Below are 13818 nucleotides of genomic sequence, written 5' to 3' on the forward strand. Positions count from 1 at the left end.
TGTGGGAGGGTGTCGGGGCTGTGGGAGGGTGTCGGGGTGAGGGAGGGTGTCGGGGTGAGGGAGGGTGTCGGGGCTGGGGGGGTGTCGGGGCTGGGAGGGTGTCGGGGCTGCGGGGGGTGTCGGGGCTGCGGGGGGTGTCGGGGCTGCGGGGGGTGTCGGGGCTGCGGGAGGGTGTCGGGGCTGTGGGAGGGTGTCGGGGCTGTGGGAGGGTGTCGGGGCTGTGGGAGGGTGTCGGGGCTGGGTGGGTGTCGGGGTGAGGGAGGGTGTCGGGGCTGGGGGGGTGTCGGGGCTGGGGGAGGGTGTCGGGGCTGTGGGAGGGTGTCGGGGCTGGGTGGGGTGTACGGGTGAGGGAGGGTGTCGGGGCTGCGGGGGGGTGTTGGGGCTGGGGGAGGGTGTCGGGGCTGGGTGGGGTGTAGGGGGAGGGTGTCGGGCTGCGGGAGGGTGTCGGGGCTGGGTGGGGTGTAGGGGGGGGTGTCGGGGCTGGGTGGGGTGTAGGGGCTGGGTGGGGTGTAGGGGGAGGGTGTCGGGGCTGCGGGAGGGTGTCGGGGCTGGGTGGGGTGTAGGGGGGGGTGTCGGGGCTGGGTGGGGTGTCGGGGCTGCGGGGGGTGTCGGGGCTGCGGGGGGTGTCGGGGCTGCGGGGGGTGTCGGGGCTGGGTGGGGTGTAGGGGGGGGTGTCGGGGCTGCGGGAGGGTGTCGGGCTGCGGGAGGGTGTCGGGGCTGGGTGGGGTGTAGGGGGAGGGTGTCGGGGCTGCGGGGGTGTCGGGGCTGCGGGGGGTGTCGGGGCTGCGGGGGGTGTCGGGGCTGGGTGGGGTGTAGGGGGAGGGTGTCGGGCTGTGGGAGGGTGTCGGGGCTGCGGGAGGGTGTCGGGGCTGGGTGGGGTGTAGGGGGGTGTCGGGGCTGGGTGGGGTGTCGGGGCTGCGGGGGGTGTCGGGGCTGTGGGAGGGTGTCGGGGCTGTGGGAGGGTGTCGGGGCTGTGGGGGGTGTCGGGGCTGTGGGGGGTGTAGGGGTGAGGGAGGGTGTCGGGGCTGTGGGAGGGTGTCGGGGCTGTGGGAGGGTGTCGGGGCTGTGGGAGGGTGTCGGGGCTGTGGGAGGGTGTCGGGGCTGCGGGGGGTGTCGGGGGCTGCGGAGGGTGTCGGGGTGAGGGAGGGTGTCGGGGCTGTGGGGGGTGTCGGGGCTGTGGGGGGTGTCGGGGCTGGGTGGGGTGTAGGGGTGAGGGAGGGTGTCGGGGCTGCGGGGGGTGTCGGGGCTGCGGGGGGTGTCGGGGCTGCGGGGGGTGTCGGGGCTGCGGGGGGTGTCGGGGCTGCGGGGGTGTCGGGGCTGTGGGAGGATGTCGGGGCTGTGGGAGGGTGTCGGGGCTGTGGGAGGGTGTCGGGGTGAGGGAGGGTGTCGGGGCTGGGGGGGTGTCGGGGCTGTGGGAGGGTGTCGGGGCTGCGGGGGGTGTCGGGGCTGTGGGAGGGTGTCGGGGCTGTGGGAGGGTGTCGGGGCTGTGGGAGGGTGTCGGGGCTGTGGGAGGGTGTCGGGGCTGGGTGGGTGTCGGGGTGAGGGAGGGTGTCGGGGCTGGGGGGTGTCGGGGCTGGGGGAGGGTGTCGGGGCTGTGGGAGGGTGTCGGGGCTGGGTGGGGTGTACGGGTGAGGGAGGGTGTCGGGGCTGCGGGGGGGTGTTGGGGCTGGGGGAGGGTGTCGGGGCTGGGTGGGGTGTAGGGGGAGGGTGTCGGGCTGCGGGAGGTTGTCGGGGCTGGGTGGGGTGTAGGGGGGGGTGTCGGGGCTGGGTGGGGTGTAGGGGCTGGGTGGGGTGTAGGGGGAGGGTGTCGGGGCTGCGGGAGGGTGTCGGGGCTGGGTGGGGTGTAGGGGGGGTGTCGGGGCTGGGTGGGGTGTCGGGGCTGCGGGGGGTGTCGGGGCTGCGGGGGGTGTCGGGGCTGGGGTGTGGTGTCGGGGCTGGGTGGGGTGTCGGGGCTGCGGGAGGGTGTCGGGCTGCGGGAGGGTGTCGGGGCTGGGTGGGGTGTAGGGGGAGGGTGTCGGGGCTGCGGGGGGTGTCGGGGCTGCGGGGGGTGTCGGGGCTGCGGGGGGTGTCGGGGCTGGGTGGGGTGTAGGGGGGGGTGTCGGGGCTGCGGGAGGGTGTCGGGCTGCGGGAGGGTGTCGGGGCTGGGTGGGGTGTAGGGGGAGGGTGTCGGGGCTGCGGGAGGGTGTCGGGGTGAGGGAGGGTGTCGGGGCTGCGGGGGGTGTCGGGGCTGCGGGGGGTGTCGGGGCTGGGTGGGGTGTAGGGGGAGGGTGTCGGGCTGCGGGAGGGTGTCGGGGCTGGGTGGGGTGTAGGGGGAGGGTGTCGGGCTGCGGGAGGGTGTCGGGGCTGGGTGGGGTGTAGGGGGAGGGTGTCGGGCTGCGGGAGGGTGTCGGGGCTGGGTGGGGTGTAGGGGGAGGGTGTCGGGGCTGGGTGGGGTGTAGGGGGAGGCTGTCGGGCTGCGGGAGGGTGTCGGGGCTGCGGGAGGGTGTCGGGGTGAGGGAGGGTGTCGGGGCTGGGAGGGTGTCGGGGCTGTGGGAGGGTGTCGGGGCTGCGGGAGGGTGTCGGGGCTGTGGGAGGGTGTCGGGGCTGCGGGGGGTGTCGGGGCTGTGGGAGGGTGTCGGGGCTGTGGGGGGTGTCGGGGCTGTGGGGGGTGTCGGGGCTGTGGGAGGGTGTCGGGGCTGGGGGGGTGTCGGGGCTGGGTGGGGTGTAGGGGTGAGGGAGGGTGTCGGGGCTGCGGGGGGTGTCGGGGCTGCGGGGGGTGTCGGGGCTGCGGGGGGTGTCGGGGCTGCGGGGGGTGTCGGGGCTGCGGGGGGTGTCGGGGCTGCGGGGGGTGTCGGGGCTGCGGGGGGTGTCGGGGCTGCGGGGGGTGTCGGGGCTGTGGGTGGGTGTCGGGGTGAGGGAGGGTGTCGGGGCTGGGGGGGGTGTCGGGGCTGTGGGGGGGTGTCGGGGCTGTGGGAGGGTGTCGGGGCTGTGGGAGGGTGTCGGGGCTGTGGGAGGGTGTCGGGGCTGTGGGAGGGTGTCGGGGCTGTGGGTGGGTGTCGGGGTGAGGGAGGGTGTCGGGGCTGCGGGGGGTGTCGGGGCTGCGGGGGTGTCGGGGCTGCGGGGGGTGTCGGGGCTGTGGGTGGGTGTCGGGGTGAGGGAGGGTGTCGGGGCTGGGGGGGGTGTCGGGGCTGTGGGGGGGTGTCGGGGCTGTGGGAGGGTGTCGGGGCTGTGGGAGGGTGTCGGGGCTGTGGGAGGGTGTCGGGGCTGTGGGAGGGTGTCGGGGCTGTGGTGGGGTGTAGGGGTGAGGGAGGGTGTCGGGGCTGCGGGGGGGTGTTGGGGCTGCGGGAGGGTGTCGGGGCTGTGGGAGGGTGTCGGGGCTGCGGGGGGTGTCGGGGCTGTGGGAGGGTGTCGGGGCTGCGGGGGGTGTCGGGGCTGTGGGGGGTGTCGGGGCTGTGGGGGGTGTCGGGGCTGCGGAGGGTGTCGGGGTGAGGGAGGGTGTCGGGGCTGTGGGAGGGTGTCGGGGCTGTGGGGGGTGTCGGGGCTGTGGGGGGTGTAGGGGTGAGGGAGGGTGTCGGGGCTGCGGGGGGTGTCGGGGTGAGGGAGGGTGTCGGGGCTGTGGGAGGGTGTCGGGGCTGCGGGGGGTGTCGGGGCTGCGGAGGGTGTCGGGGTGAGGGAGGGTGTCGGGGCTGTGAGGGGTGTCGGGGCTGTGGGGGGTGTCGGGGCTGGGTGGGGTGTAGGGGTGTGGGAGGGTGTCGGGGCTGTGGGAGGATGTCGGGGCTGTGGGAGGGTGTCGGGGCTGCGGGGGGTGTCGGGGTGTGGGAGGGTGTCGGGGCTGTGGGAGGATGTCGGGGCTGTGGGAGGGTGTCGGGGCTGTGGGAGGGTGTCGGGGCTGTGGGAGGGTGTCGGGGCTGTGGGAGGGTGTCGGGGCTGTGGGAGGGTGTCGGGGCTGTGGGAGGGTGTCGGGGCTGGGTGGGTGTCGGGGTGAGGGAGGGTGTCGGGGCTGTGGGAGGGTGTCGGGGCTGTGGGAGGGTGTCGGGGCTGTGGGAGGGTGTCGGGGCTGGGTGGGTGTCGGGGTGAGGGAGGGTGTCGGGGCTGGGGGGTGTCGGGGCTGGGGGAGGGTGTCGGGGCTGTGGGAGGGTGTCGGGGCTGGGTGGGGTGTACGGGTGAGGGAGGGTGTCGGGGCTGCGGGGGGGTGTTGGGGCTGGGGGAGGGTGTCGGGGCTGGGTGGGGTGTAGGGGGAGGGTGTCGGGCTGCGGGAGGGTGTCGGGGCTGGGTGGGGTGTAGGGGGGGGTGTCGGGCTGGGTGGGGTGTAGGGGCTGGGTGGGGTGTAGGGGGAGGGTGTCGGGGCTGCGGGAGGGTGTCGGGGCTGGGTGGGGTGTAGGGGGGGTGTCGGGGCTGGGTGGGGTGTAGGGGGGGTGTCGGGGCTGGGGTGTGGTGTCGGGGCTGGGTGGGGTGTAGGGGGGGGTGTCGGGGCTGCGGGAGGGTGTCGGGGTGAGGGAGGGTGTCGGGGCTGGGTGGGGTGTAGGGGGGGGTGTCGGGCTGCGGGAGGGTGTCGGGGCTGGGTGGGGTGTAGGGGGAGGGTGTCGGGCTGCGGGAGGGTGTCGGGGCTGGGTGGGGTGTAGGGGGAGGGTGTCGGGCTGCGGGAGGGTGTCGGGGCTGGGTGGGGTGTCGGGGCTGGGGGGTGGTGTCGGGGCTGGGTGGGGTGTAGGGGGAGGGTGTCGGGCTGCGGGAGGGTGTCGGGGCTGGGTGGGGTGTAGGGGGAGGGTGTCGGGGCTGGGTGGGGTGTAGGGGGAGGCTGTCGGGCTGCGGGAGGGTGTCGGGGTGAGGGAGGGTGTCGGGCTGCGGGAGGGTGTCGGGGTGAGGGAGGGTGTCGGGGCTGCGGGGGGTGTCGGGGCGGCTGGGTGGGGTGTAGGGGGAGGGTGTCGGGCTGCGGGAGGGTGTCGGGGCTGTGGGAGGGTGTCGGGGCTGCGGGAGGGTGTCGGGGCTGTGGGAGGGTGTCGGGGCTGTGGGAGGGTGTTCGGGCTGTGGGAGGGTGTCGGGGCTGTGGGGGGTGTCGGGGCTGTGGGAGGGTGTCGGGGCTGTGGGAGGGTGTCGGGGTGAGGGAGGGTGTCGGGGCTGTGGGAGGGTGTCGGGGCTGCGGGAGGGTGTCGGGGCTGGGGGGGTGTCGGGGCTGGGGGGGTGTCGGGGCTGCGGGGGGTGTCGGGGCTGCGGGAGGGTGTCGGGGCTGGGGGGGTGTCGTGGCTGGGGGGGTGTCGGGGCTGCGGGGGGGTGTCGGGGCTGTGGGAGGGTGTCGGGGCTGGGGGGGTGTCGGGCTGGGTGGGGTGTAGGGGTGAGGGAGGGTGTCGGGGCTGTGGGAGGGTGTCGGGGCTGGGGGGGTGTCGTGGCTGGGGGGTGTCGGGGCTGCGGGGGGGTGTCGGGGCTGTGGGAGGGTGTCGGGGCTGGGGGGTGTCGGGGCTGTGGGGTGTAGGGGTGAGGGAGGGTGTCGGGGCTGCGGGAGGGTGTCGGGGCTGCGGGAGGGTGTCGGGGCTGCGGGGGGTGTCGGGGCTGCGGGTGTCGGGGCTGTGGGAGGGTGTCGGGGCTGTGGGAGGGTGTCGGGGCTGTGGGGGGTGTCGGGGCTGTGGGAGGGTGTCGGGGCTGCGGGAGGGTGTCGGGGCTGCGGGGGGTGTCGGGGCTGGGGGAGGGTGTCGGGGCTGTGGGAGGGTGTCGGGGCTGTGGGAGGGGTGGGGGGTGTGGGGAGGGTGTCGGGGCTGCGGGGGGTGTCGGGGGCTGTGGGAGGGTGTCGGGGCTGCGGGGGGTGTCGGGGCTGCGGGGGGTGTCGGGGCTGCGGGGGGTGTCGGGGCTGCGGGGGGTGTCGGGGCTGGGAGGGTGTCGGGGCTGTGGGAGGGTGTCGGGGCTGTGGGAGGGTGTCGGGGCTGTGGGAGGGTGTCGGGGCTGTGGGAGGGTGTCGGGGCTGGGTGGGTGTCGGGGTGAGGGAGGGTGTCGGGGCTGGGGGGTGTCGGGGCTGGGGGAGGGTGTCGGGGCTGTGGGAGGGTGTCGGGGCTGGGTGGGGTGTAGGGGGGGGTGTCGGGGCTGGGTGGGGTGTAGGGGCTGGGTGGGGTGTAGGGGGAGGGTGTCGGGGCTGCGGGAGGGTGTCGGGGCTGGGTGGGGTGTAGGGGGGGGTGTCGGGGCTGGGTGGGGTGTAGGGGCTGGGTGGGGTGTAGGGGTGAGGGAGGGTGTCGGGGCTGCGGGTGGGTGTTGGGGCTGGGGGAGGGTGTCGGGGCTGGGTGGGGTGTAGGGGGAGGGTGTCGGGCTGCGGGAGGGTGTCGGGGCTGGGTGGGGTGTAGGGGGGGGTGTCGGGGCTGGGTGGGGTGTAGGGGCTGGGTGGGGTGTAGGGGGAGGGTGTCGGGGCTGCGGGAGGGTGTCGGGGCTGGGTGGGGTGTAGGGGGGGTGTCGGGGCTGGGTGGGGTGTAGGGGGGGGTGTCGGGGCTGGGGTGTGGTGTCGGGGCTGGGTGGGGTGTAGGGGGGGGTGTCGGGGCTGCGGGAGGGTGTCGGGGGTGAGGGAGGGTGTCGGGGCTGGGTGGGGTGTAGGGGGAGGGTGTCGGGGCTGCGGGAGGGTGTCGGGGTGAGGGAGGGTGTCGGGGCTGCGGGGGGTGTCGGGGCTGCGGGGGGTGTCGGGGCTGCGGGGGGTGTCGGGGCTGGGTGGGGTGTAGGGGGAGGGTGTCGGGCTGCGGGAGGGTGTCGGGGCTGGGTGGGGTGTAGGGGGAGGGTGTCGGGCTGCGGGAGGGTGTCGGGGCTGGGTGGGGTGTCGGGGCTGGGGGGTGGTGTCGGGGCTGGGTGGGGTGTAGGGGGAGGGTGTCGGGCTGCGGGAGGGTGTCGGGGCTGGGTGGGGTGTAGGGGGAGGGTGTCGGGGCTGGGTGGGGTGTAGGGGGAGGCTGTCGGGCTGCGGGAGGGTGTCGGGGCTGGGTGGGGTGTAGGGGGGGTGTCGGGGCTGGGGGAGGGTGTCGGGGCTGGGTGGGGTGTAGGGGGGGGTGTCGGGGCTGGGGGGTGGTGTCGGGGCTGGGTGGGGTGTCGGGGGAGGGTGTCGGGGCTGCGGGGGGTGTCGGGGCTGCGGGGGGTGTCGGGGCTGGGGGGTGGTGTCGGGGCTGCGGGGGGTGTCGGGGCTGGGGGAGGGTGTCGGGGCTGTGGGGGGTGTCGGGGCTGCGGGGGGTGTCGGGGCTGCGGGGGGTGTCGGGGCTGCGGGGGGTGTCGGGGCTGCGGGGGGTGTCGGGGCTGCGGGGGGTGTCGGGGCTGGGGGAGGGTGTCGGGGCTGGGTGGGGTGTAGGGGGGGGGGTGTCGGGGCTGGGGGGTGGTGTCGGGGCTGGGTGGGGTGTAGGGGGGGGTGTCGGGGCTGCGGGTGGTGTCGGGGCTGGGTGGGGTGTAGGGGGAGGGTGTCGGGCTGCGGGAGGGTGTCGGGGTGAGGGAGGGTGTCGGGGCTGGGGTGGTGTCGGGGCTGCGGGGGGTGTCGGGGCTGGGGGAGGTTGTCGGGGCTGTGGGGGGTGTAGGGGGGGGTGTCGGGGCTGTGGGGGGTGAGGGAGGTGAGTTGCGCTGTGTGTGTGGCTCTGGGATTCACTCTGTCCTTTCCCGCTCTCCCTCTCTCTCAGATTTGGAGGATGTTTTTTGAAGGCCGTTTCCTCATTCTGCTGATGGGGATATTCTCAATCTACACCGGCCTGATTTACAATGATTGCTTCAGTCTCTCACTCTCCATCTTTCCGTCTGCCTGGCATGTCCAGCCAATGTTCGAGCATGTCTGGGGGTAGGTTCATGTCTCCCTCCCTCTGTGTCTCACTCGCTCCCTCCCTCCCTGTCTCATTCCCTCCATCTCTCACTCGCTCCCCCTCTCACCCTCTCCCCCTCCGTCTCGCTCCCTCCCTCGTCCTCTCCCCCTCCGTCTCGCTCCCTCCCTCTCCGTCTCTCCCTCTCTCCGTCTCGCTCCCTCTCTCTCTCGTTCCCTCCCTCTCTGCCTCGCTCCCTTTCTCTCCGTCTCTCTCTCTCTCTCCCGCTCTCTCCGTCTCTCTTGCTCCCTCTCCGTCTCGCTCCCTCCCTCTCCGTCTCTCCCTCTCCATCTCTCCCTCTCTCCATCTCGCTCCCTCTCTCTCTCGCTCCCTCCCTCTCTGTCTCGCTCCCTCTCTCTCCGTCCCTCTCCGTCTCTCTCTCCCTCCCTCTCCGTCTCTCTCCCTCCATCTCTGTCTCTCTCCGTCCCTCTCCGTCTCTCTCCCTCCTTTTCTCTCCCTCCCTCTCCGTCTCTCTCTCTCCCTCTCCGTCTCTCTCTCTCCCTCTCCGTCTCTCTCTCTCCCTCTCTGTCTCTCTCCCTCCCTCTCCGTCTCTCTCCCTCCCTCTCCGTCTCCCTCCCTCTCTCTCTCTCTCTCTCTCCCCCTCCTCCCCCTCTCTCCGGTTCTGATACTTGTTGCTCTCTCCTGCAGCGAATCTGATCTGGGGAAATATCCGTACCTGGCTCTGGATCCCAATGTCAGCAGCGTGTTTGAGGGTGTTTACCCGTTCGGGATCGACCCGGTGAGTGAATCGGAGGCCGGCACTGCCGCTCAGAGTTCGGTGTTTGTCCCGGGATGGGGGGGGGGGTTTGGGCAGATCGCTGGGGGGGGGGGAACTCCAGCCACAGGGGCAAAGAAAGCTCACCACCTCAATCACGGCAAGAGTTACAGGAGAACCGGGAAAGGAGGGGGGCGGGGGCTAGGGAGCTGGGGGGTGGGGGGGCGGAAGGAGGGAGACGGGAGGGACGGGGACAGCCGGGGTAGGAGGGAGCTGTGGGAGGAGGGAGCTGGGGGAGGGGGGTGGGCGGAGGGGGGCGGGAGGGACGGGGACAGCCGGGGTAGGAGGGAGCTGTGGGAGGAGGGAGCTGGGGGAGGGGGGGTGGGCGGAGGGGGGCGGGAGGGACGGGGACAGCCGGGGTAGGAGGGAGCTGTGGGAGGAGGGAGCTGGGGGAGGGGGGAGCTGGGGGAGGGGGGGCCGGGAGGGACAGGGACAGCCGGGGTAGGAGGGAGCCGGGGGAGGGGGGGCGGGCGGAGGGGGGCGGGAGCCCAGGGGAGCGGGGAGGGGGGAGTGGAGGGAGTCGGGGGAGCTGGGGGAGGGGGGAGGGGGAGGGGGAGTCGGCAGGGGGGGAGTCGGCAGTGGGGGGAGCCAGGGGGCGGACGAGGGGGAGGGGGAGATTCTGCAAAAGTTTGAACTTTGTCATTTCCACGGTCAGGATGGAAAATGGGAATGTTTTTGGGAAATCGGTGAAACGTGTTTGTCCGCCTTTGGGATGAGAAGCCACAGTCACCGAGTCAGCAACCCGTCCCCATCCAACATCGGGAAGGGAAGGGACAAGTGGCACCGGGGACCGGGCTTCCGGAATAGAGAATTCCCCCCGCACCGCGGAACCCATCCACCCTGGACCGGCAAGGATACAGCCGGGAGCTTTCCCCAAGATAGTTGATTGGATTTCTGGGAGCTGGGCGTCTCTGGCTAATTATTATCCATCCCTAATTGCCCCTCGAGAACCAACGGCACGGTGGCCCAGTGGGTTAACGCTGCTGCCTCACAGCGCCAGGGACCCGGGTTCGATTCCCGGTTTGGGTCACTGTCTGTGTGGAGTCTGCACATTCTCCCCGTGTCTGCATGGGTTTCCTCCGGGTGCTCCGGTTTCCTCCCACACTCCGAAAGATGTGCTGGTTAGGGTGCATTGGCCGTGCTAAATTCTCCCTCAGTGTCAAGGGATTAGCAGGGTAAATACGTGGAGTTACGGGAATGGGGCCTGGGTGGGATTGTGGTCGGTGCAGACTCGATGGGCCGAATGGCCTCCTTCTGCACTGTCGGGATTCTATGGAGCAGCTGGTGGGAAGCTGCCGCTCAAACCCACGGAGGATTTTGATTTGATATATTATTGTCACGTGTATTGGGATACAGTTAAAAGTATTGTTTCTTGCACGCTATACAAAGCATACCGTTCGTAGAGTACAGAGGGGAGAAGGAAAGGAGAGGGTGCAGAATGGAGTGTTACAGACACAGCTAGGGTGTAGAGAAAGATCAACTTAATGCGAGGTCGGTCCATTCAAAAGTCTGACAGCAGCAGGGAAGAAGCTGTTCTTGAGTCGGTCGGTACGTGACCTCAGACTTTTGTATCTTTTCCCCGACGGAAGAAGGTGGAAGAGAGAATGTCCGGGGTGCGTGGGGTCCTTGATTATGCCGGCTGCTTTTCCCCGAGGCAGCGGGAAGTGTAGACAGAGTCAATGGTCGGGAGTACTGGTTTGCGCGATGGACTGGGCGACATTCACCACCCTTTGTAGTTCCTTGCGGTCTTGGGCAGAGCAGGAGCCCAGACCAAGCTCCCAGTCGCATTAGGGCGGCACGGGTAGCACAGTGGTTATCACTGCTGCTTTACAGCTCCAGGGACCTGGGTTCGATTCCCGGCTCGGGTCACTGTCTGTGTGGAGTCTGCACATTCTCCCCGTGTCTGCGTGGGTTTCCTCCGGGTGCTCCGGTTTCCCCCCACTGTCCAAAGATGTGCGGGTTAGGTTGATTGGCCAGGTTAAAATTGCCCCTTAGAGTCCTGGGATGCGTAGGTTAGAGGGATTAGTGGGTAAATGTGTAAGGGTATGGGGATAGGGCCTGGGTGGGATTGTGGTCGGTGCAGACTCGATGGGCCGAATGGCCTCTTTCTGTGCTGTAGGGATTCTAAGATTCTAAGATTCATTCTAAGATACACCCAGAAAGGATGCTTTCTATGGGGCATCTGTAAAAGTTGGTGAGAGTCGTAGCGGACATGGCAAATTTCCTTAGTCTCCTGAGAAAGTAGAGGCGTTGGTGGGCTTTCTTAACTATAGTGTCGGCGTGGGGGGGACCAGGACAGGTTGTTGGTGATCTGGACACCTAGAAACCTGAAGCTCTCGACCCTTTCTACTTCGTCCCCGTTGATGTAGACAGGAGCATGTTCTCCTTTACGCTTCCTGAAGTCGATGACAATCTCCTTGGTTTTGTTGACATTGAGGGAGAGATTATTGTTGCCGCACCAGTTCACCAGATTCTCTATCTCATTCCTGTACTGATGTAGACAAGTGCATGTTCTCCACTCAGCTTCCCAGATTTGCAGAGGCGAAAGGTGTCACGGGGAGAGAGCCGGGGAGCCTGATGTTAACCAGGAGGATTAGCCATGATCTTATGAATGGGGTAGTAGTCCCTTTGGGCCGAATGGCCTACTTTTTATTTTGTGACCATCGAGGTTATTAACCCAGGGAACAGTGGGGTAGCGGCAAGGCGTAAGACGAACTGGAGACAGGAGGAGGCCATTCAGCCCCTCAGAGGCCCCTGCTCGCACTCACATTAACCTTCTCTCTCTCCATTACAGATCTGGCACCTCGCAAACAATAAATTAAACTTCCTCAACTCGTTCAAGATGAAGATGTCAGTGATCCTGGGAATTATCCACATGTGTTTCGGGGTCTCGCTGAGTGTGTTTAACTACATGTGAGTGTCCGCCAGTACCAAGGGAGTGCCGCACTGTCAGAGGGTCAGTACCGAGGGAGTGCCGCACTGTCAGAGGGTCAGTGCTGAGGGAGTGCCGCACTGTCAGAGGGTCAGTGCTGAGGGAGTGCCGCACTGTCAGAGGGTCAGTACTGAGGGAGTGCCGCACTGTCAGAGGGTCAGTGCTGAGGGAGTGCCGCACTGTCAGAGGGTCAGTACCAAGGGAGTGCCGCACTGTCAGAGGGTCAGTGCTGAGGGAGTGTCGCACTGTCAGAGGGTCAGTGCTGAGGGAGTGTCGCACTGTCAGAGGGTCAGTGCTGAGGGAGTGTCGCACTGTCAGAGGGTCAGTGCTGAGGGAGTGCCGCACTGTCAGAGGGTCAGTGCTGAGGGAGTGCCGCACTGTCAGAGGGTCAGTGCTGAGGGAGTGCCGCACTGTCAGAGGGTCAGTCCTGAGGGAGCGCGCACTGTCAGAGGGTCAGTGCTGAGGGAGTGCTGCACTGTCAGAGAGTCAGTGCTGAGGGAGTGCCGCACTGTCAGAGGGTCAGTGCTGAGGGAGTGCTGCACTGTCAGAGAGTCAGTGCTGAGGGAGTGCCGCACTGTCAGAGGGTCAGTGCTGAGGGAGTGCTGCACTGTCAGAGAGTCAGTGCTGAGGGAGTGCCGCACTGTCAGAGGGTCAGTCCTGAGGGAGCGCGCACTGTCAGAGGGTCAGTGCTGAGGGAGTGCCGCACTGTCAGAGGGTCAGTCCTGAGGGAGCGCGCACTGTCAGAGGGTCAGTGCTGAGGGAGTGCCGCACTGTCAGAGGGTCAGTACTGAGGGAGTGCCGCACAGTCAGAGGGTCAGTGCTGAGGGAGTGCCGCACTGTCAGAGGGTCAGTCCTGAGGGAGCGCGCACTGTCAGAGGGTCAGTGCTGAGGGAGTGCCACACTGTCAGAGGGTCAGTGCTGAGGGAGTGCCACACTGTCAGAGGGTCAGTGCTGAGGGAGTGCCGCACTGTCAGAGGGTCAGTGCTGAGGGAGTGCTGCAGTGTCAGAGGGTCAGTGCTGAGGGAGTGCTGCAGTGTCAGAGGGTCAGTGCTGAGGGAGTGCCGCACTGTCAGAGGGTCAGTGGTGAGGGAGTGCTGCACTGTCAGAGGGTCAGTGCTGAGGGAGTGCCGCACTGTCAGAGGGTCAGTGCTGAGGGAGTGCCGCGCTATCAGAGGGTCAGTGCTGAGGGAGTGCCGCACTGTCAGAGGGTCAGTGTTGAGGGAGTGCCGCACTGTCAGAGGGTCAGTGCTGAGGGAGTGCCGCACTGTTAGAGGGTCAGTGCTGAGGGAGTGCCGCACTGTCAGAGGGTCAGTACTGAGGGAGTGCCGCACTGTCAGAGGGTCAGTGCTGAGGGAGTGCCGCACAGTCAGGGGGTCAGTGCTGAGGGAGTGTCGCACTGTCAGAGGGTCAGCGCTGAGGGAGTGTCGCACTGTCAGAGGGTCAGTACTGAGGGAGTGCCGCACTGTCAGAGGGTCAGTACTGAGGGAGTGCCGCACTGTCAGAGAGTCAGTGCTGAGGGAGTGCCGCACTGTCAGAGGGTCAGTGCTGAGGGAGTGCCACATTGTCAGAGGGTCAGTGCTGAGGGAGTGCCGCACTGTCAGAGGCACTGAAGACATTCGCCCTTTCTCCAGCCTGTTACACAGGAACAGGAGGAGACCATTCGGCCCTCCTTGAGTCTGGATCCAACATGGCTGACAGCTGTGTCACTACAAAATGGCCTCCCCCGTTCCATGAGTAAATGTGGTGTTTTGGTCCCACGGCAGACACTTCAAGAAGCGTTGGTTAATTCTGCTGGTGTTCGTGCCGGAGATGCTCTTCATGTTGTGCCTCTTTGGCTACCTGGTCTTCCTGATTGTCTACAAGTGGTTGGCCTACACGGTGGTGCGGTCACAGGAAGCCCCCAGTATCCTTATCCACTTCATCGACATGTTCCTCTTCACCACGAGTGCGTCCAATGAAGACCTGTACGAGTCTCAGGTGAGGAGAGGGGGAAGGGGGGCAAGTGTGGGGCAAACGGTCTGTTGGGGCCTTCATTGCCAGAGGTTTTGAGTACAGGCGCAGGGATTAGAGTTTTTCGAGGAGGTTACCAGGAAAGTGGATGAAGGGAAGGCGGTGGATGTTGTCTACCTGGATTTCAGCAAGGCCTTTGACAAGGTCCCTCATGGGAGGTTAGTTAGGAAGGTTCAGTCGCTGGGTATACATGGGGAGGTAGTAAATTGGATTAGACACTGGCTCAATGGAAGAAGCCAGAGAGTGGTTGTGGAGGATTGCTTCTCTGAGTGGAGGCCTGTGACTAGTGGTGTGCCGCAGGGATCGGTGTTGGGTCCATTGTTGTTTGT

At 68.3% G+C, this 13818-nt stretch overlaps 1 protein-coding gene across 1 annotated transcript in view; it reads left to right on the forward strand.

The window, feature by feature from the left end:
- The first annotated feature begins 7602 nt into the window (after positions 1 to 7602).
- LOC144489489 (V-type proton ATPase 116 kDa subunit a 2-like) overlaps positions 7603 to 13818 on the forward strand; it is a 34380-nt gene continuing 28164 nt past the window's right edge. Inside the window, exons 1-4 of the mRNA XM_078207350.1 lie at positions 7603 to 7753; positions 8421 to 8511; positions 11342 to 11460; positions 13243 to 13456. Of these exons, the coding sequence (XP_078063476.1) occupies positions 7608 to 7753; positions 8421 to 8511; positions 11342 to 11460; positions 13243 to 13456 (570 nt within the window). The 5' untranslated portion in view covers positions 7603 to 7607. The remainder of the gene's footprint in view (positions 7754 to 8420; positions 8512 to 11341; positions 11461 to 13242; positions 13457 to 13818) is intronic.

This window comes from Mustelus asterias, unplaced genomic scaffold (genome assembly GCF_964213995.1).
Source record: "Mustelus asterias unplaced genomic scaffold, sMusAst1.hap1.1 HAP1_SCAFFOLD_2234, whole genome shotgun sequence".
NCBI lineage: Eukaryota > Metazoa > Chordata > Chondrichthyes > Carcharhiniformes > Triakidae > Mustelus > Mustelus asterias.